Source organism: Fringilla coelebs, assembly GCF_963513975.1.
Source record: "Fringilla coelebs genome assembly, chromosome: 15".
Classification (NCBI taxonomy): domain Eukaryota; kingdom Metazoa; phylum Chordata; class Aves; order Passeriformes; family Fringillidae; genus Fringilla; species Fringilla coelebs.
Window position 1 is genome coordinate 2745546 of NC_140041.1, and position 5726 is coordinate 2751271.

Below are 5726 nucleotides of genomic sequence, written 5' to 3' on the forward strand. Positions count from 1 at the left end.
CGCGGCCCCGCGGGCTGCCTGCAGCGCTCTGCCCGTGCCGGGGTGCCGGGCCCGCTGCAGGGGCACGGGCTGGGGCTGGCAGGAGGATGTGAGCTGCAGCGGGCACCCAGCGAGGCACGGCTCAAGGGCAGGGCTGGGTTTCCCGGGAGGTGAGGCAGAGGCGGTGCCCGCGCCCGCCCGGGGGGCAGCAGCTCAGCCCCATGTCCAGAGGAGGGGAGATGGTTTATATCCCGGACGACTCCGACTTCAGCTCCTTCAGGGATCAGTGCGAGAGCCTGGAGGGCTGGCACTGCCGCTACAACAAGGCTGGCGTGACCGTGTGGAGTCAGGGCCAGGAGGAGAGCTGCACCGTGCAGAAAATCAAGGTAAGCGGAGCTTCCCTGCCCCAGCCGTGCGCCCGGCGGCTCCCGAGGGTCCCTGGGGACTGCCCCGTGCTGGAGATGCCGGTCCGGCCTGCCTGGGGGCGTTTCTGCCCCGAATTCCGGGGCTGGCGGGATTAGAGCCCCGAAGGTGCTTCCCAGCTGCTCCTCCGGCTCCTGCTGCCCGTCCCGGGGCTGCCCCCGCCGGGATCCCCGCAGCCTGCTGCTCACGTGGGGGCTGCCCCCGGTCCCCACAGTGGCGGGAAGGCCCCGGGATCAGTTACATTGTGGAGACGGCCCCGCCGGGAGCCCCCGGACACCAGACGGGCTGATGGGACCTGTCCCTGGTGTCCCTATCCCGGCTCCGCCGTCCCCTCACATCCCCGCGGGATGGGATCCTGTGGGACCCCAGGTGCTCTTCTGGGAGGTTTGTCGCTTGCCAGGGGCTGGACCTGGGGTGCTGCAGAGGGACAAGGAGGTTCAGCCGTCCCTTAGGTATCTTTTGGTTGATCTACACAGCCCCAGGGGCACTGCCAGGCAGCCCTGGGCACGTCAGGAGTGGCTGCAGGGGGCACGGGGTGAGCCCAGGATGGGCATCCCGGGCTTTGGCTTTTCTGGCACCAAGAATCCTGGGCAGGGATGGGACCTGCCAGAGCGAGGAGAGGCAAAACATCCGACCTGCAGGGCAGCCCAGCTGCTGGAGAGCGTTCAGAACATCCGACCTGCGGGGCAGCCCAGCTGCTGGAGAGCGTTCAGAACATCCGACCTGCAGGGCAGCCCAGCTGCTGGAGAGCATCAGGGTTAGGGTTAGAGTTCACCCAGCAGCGCTGGGGGAGGGTCGCCACAGCCCCGGGGAGGTGATGAGGAGGGAGCTACGCTCTGGAAGAGGCTCTCCCACGGCTGTCCTGAGCACAGGACGGCCAGCAGCAGCTCTCCTGCCGCCGGGGCACGAGGAGGAGCTGGGCACACGCTGCTGCCGTGGACAGAGAGCCTTCGGGGCCAGGGGGAGGAGCAGGAGCAGCACTCTCGGCAGAGCTGCAGCTGCAATACACAGTTCCCTGCTGCGGTGAGCCAGGGACGAGCTTCTGCACCTGGGTCAGGGAGCATTTAAACCAGCGGGGCATGAACAGGATTGAAGGGTGCTGAGGGGTCAGCCCAGCATCTCTTTGAAAAGTCCTGGTGACTGCAGCAGGTCCTCTTCCAAGAGGAAGCTCCAGGATGGCACTGTGTGCTGCTGTGTCACCCCAGTCCCTGGGAAGGACACGGAGAAAGTGCTCCTGCAAGCCACGTCCTGGAGGAGGAGGGCAGTGGTGACAGCAGCAAGGACCTGCCAAGGGTAAATCCTGCCTGAGCAGCCTGCTTGCCTCTGCGGGGAGAGGTCTGGCTCTGTGGCTGTGGGCAGGTCCAGCCTTGGGCAGGGCTTCCCACCGTGAGACCTGGACTGGAGAAGGGGGTGCTGCTCAGAGTGACCAGGACAGGCTGGCAGGAGCCCCTGGAGTCCAGCCCCCAGCCCGGCAGAGGGGCTGCAGTTCTGTGTCCCCTGCCACCACTGAGCCCCACAGGGAGGGAGGGGAGCCCAGGCAGGTCTGGGGCAGTCAGGGAGCATCACCCAGCCTGGTTCAGGGCGATCACGGCGATTCTCCCTGCCCTGGGCACGGTGCAGGGCTTGGCACTGCCCAGAGCCCCTTCCCAAAACGGGGGATGCAGCCCGAGCTGCGCAGCTCTCTTGGGGTCAGGAGAGCCTCAGTCTGTCCGTTCACTGAGGGAGTTCATTACCTCAGATTCCCTGAGCAGCTGCAGCTCTGGATTTTTCCCCCTGACTTCCCTGTGGGTGGGTCTGGGCTCTGTGCTTTCCCCATCCCAGGTGCTGTGCCTGGCAGGGCCGTTCATCCGAGGCTGCAGGGGGTGGTGGACAGGCCTTAGTGTGGAATTTGGGGCTGCAAGGTTGCGACGGTCCCTCTGTGACAGCCGGAGTTTCCTGGAGGCCCATGAGCTCCACCTGCAGCTGGAAAAATCCCTCGCCCTGCAGCAGCAGCACCTCCAGACCCCGCTGCAGGCAGGGAGGGAGAGCAGGAGGAGGGGGCTGGGTGCTGCCACCCTCCCCCGGTGCCCTGGGGACTGCAGCGCATCTCCGAGCCCGGCCTGGGCACGTGTCCATCCACCCCCGGGCCACCAGGGAAAGCTTGCCCGAGATTGATGGCACCTGCCACGCTCAGAGGGCCATCTCCGGTTACACGGCGCCTCATCAAAGATGCAAGGGCTCTAACGAGGAGCAGATGACATCTCCCTCCTGCCGGCGCTCAGAGGAGCAGGGCGGCCGCCTTCATCAATAATGCACGGCTGGCGCGGCCGGGCAGCTCCGCGGCTCCGGTTACAGCCGGGCCCGACAGCCCCAGGGAGCGAGCCCGAAATCCCCCGGGAGGGGACCCAAAACCCCCCTGGGGGCGGCCCCAAAACCCCCCCGGATTTGGTCTGAACGCCTCCCGGGATCAGACCCCACACCCAAGGCTATCGTGAACCACGCAGGCACCCCTTTGCTTGCCCTGCAAGGACATGGGGTACGGGACATGCATCAAAGCCTGGACCAGCTGGACCACCCGTGTGAGGGTCACTCTAGCATCGTGGTGGCTCTGGGGCTGTCCTGCAGCAGGAATGTGTCCTGCATCCTCCATGGCACAGGGACACGGGGCAGTCCAAAGTCCTGGTGCCATCCTCCATGGCACGGGGACACAGGCACAGCCCGAAGTCCTGGTGCCATCCTCCATGGCACGGGGACACGGGACAGCCCGAAGTCCTGGTGCCATCCTCCATGGCACGGGGACACGGGACAGCCCAAAGTCCTGGTGCCATCCTCCATGGCACAGGGACAGGAGACAGCCCAAAGTCCTGGTGTCATCCTCCATGGCACGGGGACACGGGACAGTCCAAAGTCCTGGTGCCATCCTCCATGGCACAGGGACACAGGCACAGCCTGGAGTCCTCATGCCATCCTCCATGGCAGGGGGACACAGGCACAGCCCGGAGTCCTCGTGCCATCCTCCATGGCACAGGGATGTGGCACAGCCCGAAGTCCTGGTGCCATCCTCCATGGCACAGGGACACAGGCACAGCCTGAAGTCCTGGTGCCCAGGCGGGCACAGCCCCGGGCTGGGTGCTGCCCCTCTCCCCACAGACGCGCATCTCCTGCAAGGACGTCCCTGCCGAGACGCTCTATGACGTGCTGCACGACACCCGCTACCGCAGGAAATGGGACTCCAACATGATCGAGACCTACGACATCGGCCGCCTCACCGTCAACGCTGATGTGGGATACTACTCCTGTGAGCACCCCTGAGACCCCCGGGCCCCCTCCCCAGCCCCCGGGAGTGTGTGGGGCCGTGGGGGTAATTGGATCTGCCCGCAGGGAAGTGCCCCAGCCCCCTGAAGAACCGGGATTTCGTCACGCTGCGCTCCTGGCTGCCCCTGGGCAATGATTACATGATCATCAACTACAGCGTCAAGCACCCGGTGAGCCCCGGCTGCCCCCAGCCCTGGCAGGGCTGCCCGCGGGCACAGGGGGGGCTGGGCAGGCTCTGAGGTGCCGGGAATCTCCCTGCAGAAATACCCGCCCCGCAAGGATTTCGTGAGGGCCGTGTCCCTGCAGACCGGGTACCTGATCAAGGCGAACGGGGACGGTGCCTGCATCCTCTATTACCTCACCCAGGTGGACCCTCGAGGTGAGTGCCCGCCCGAGGGGAGGGGGCTCACTCAGAGCTCATCCCCCTGGCTCTCCACCACCCGGGAATGGGGACAGCCCGAGGATACAGGGGTGCTCACCCCAGCCCTGGGGGTGCTGCAGGCTCGTGGTGCCTCCCCCGGGGCTGGCCCTGCTTCCCTGGCTGACGGAGATTTGGGCTCTTGCAGGGTCGCTGCCGAAGTGGGTGGTGAACCGCGTGTCCCAGTTTGTGGCACCGAAGGTAAGGAGGGGGATGGGAGTCACGGGCAGCAGGGATGAGCTGCCCAAATTACCCCCGGTGGGGGCAGGGTGGGTGACCCAGGGCCCACAGGGTAGGTGCTGGAAGACCCAGAACTCATGGAATGGTGCTGGGTGACCCAGAACCTGCAGGATGGGTGCTGGGCAGTCCAGAGTTCCCAGGATGGGTCCTGGGTTATCCACAGCTCTCAGGAAGGGTGCTGGATGACCCAGAGCTTGCAGAATGGGTGCTGAGCGATCCAGGGCTCACAGGACAGATCCTCGGTGATGCAGAGCTCCCAGGATGAGTTCCTGGTGACACAGGGTGTGCACTGGGCACGTTGCTGGGGCAGCCAGGCCCCCATCCCCTGCCAGCACCCCAAACCCTGCAGTGGGGCGCTGGGAGCTGTGCCCACAGCCCAGGGCAGCCCCAGCCCCAGCCCCGCTGTGCCCTCAGGCCATGAAGAAGATCTACAAGGCTGGGCTGAAGTACCCGGAGTGGAAGCGGCGGCACGACCCCGAGTACAAGCCCTGGGTGTACCCCGAGCAGAACACGCTGCCCAGCGTGAGCCTGGCCGAGCTGTCCGTGCAGCACGCCGAGTCCCTGGAGAACATCGACGAGACCGGCCTGCCCGAGGAGCACCTGAGCACCAGCGACCACGAGGCCTGAGCCCTGAGCACGGGGAACCCCCTCAGCACCGGGGCTTGGCACCCAGGGAGCACAGCTGGGAATTCGGGCTGTCCCTGCTTCCCCATAGTCACATCTGCTCTCCAACTCCTTCATCGCTGACCCCTCTCCCTACCCAGGCGGTCCCGTGGGATCTGCGCAGCCACAGGTGCTGGGAAGAGGCAGGACGGGCACCCTGGTGGCCCCTGTGCCCGTGGAGATGTCCCTGTAGGAGACAGAGCTGGCAGTGGGTGTTCCAGACAGGCTGGGCAGGCTGCGGTGGGCAGGAGCTTTCCCTGCGCCAGGATAGAGCTCTGCTTCTGTAAGGCCTTCAAAGGCCCAGAAGAGGGGGGTCTGTGAGGGTCCTGCCCAGGCTTTGCAGCAGCACAAGGTTTGGATTGACCCCGTCTGGCCTGAGGTCCAGCTCTGCCAAGCCCGAGGTGAGGCTGGACCCCTCCAACCCTCCATGCCCCCCCAAGCTTAGTGTGACCCCCCCCATCTCAGGGAGCCCTCCCAGGCCCTCTCCTGAGCACCAGGCTCACCTCTGCAGGCTGGCTCTAGCCCAGCTGGCTCTGGGGACCCCTCCCCCTGGTGGTTTGAGGGGTTTGTCCTGGCAGTGGGGTCCTGGGCCTCCCGTGTCCCCACTCTCCCAGTGTTTGCCGCTGCTGTGGTTCCTGGCACAATAAAGGGGTTGGTGTGTGTGCGAGAGCTCGTGGGGCTGGCACAGCGTGGGGAGGGGGCTGGCATG

General features: G+C 66.0%; 1 protein-coding gene across 1 annotated transcript; it reads left to right on the top strand.

Moving 5' to 3' along the window:
* Nucleotides 1-200: 200 nt before the first annotated feature.
* On the top strand, nt 201-4981 carry LOC311159565 (START domain-containing protein 10-like; the record flags this gene model as incomplete). Its single annotated transcript, XM_084215711.1, has 6 exons — nt 201-365; nt 3532-3679; nt 3763-3866; nt 3958-4075; nt 4263-4315; nt 4769-4981. 6 exons carry the CDS (start codon nt 201-203, stop codon nt 4979-4981), a joined length of 801 nt encoding a protein of 266 aa, XP_084071837.1.
* Nucleotides 4982-5726: the final 745 nt, after the last annotated feature.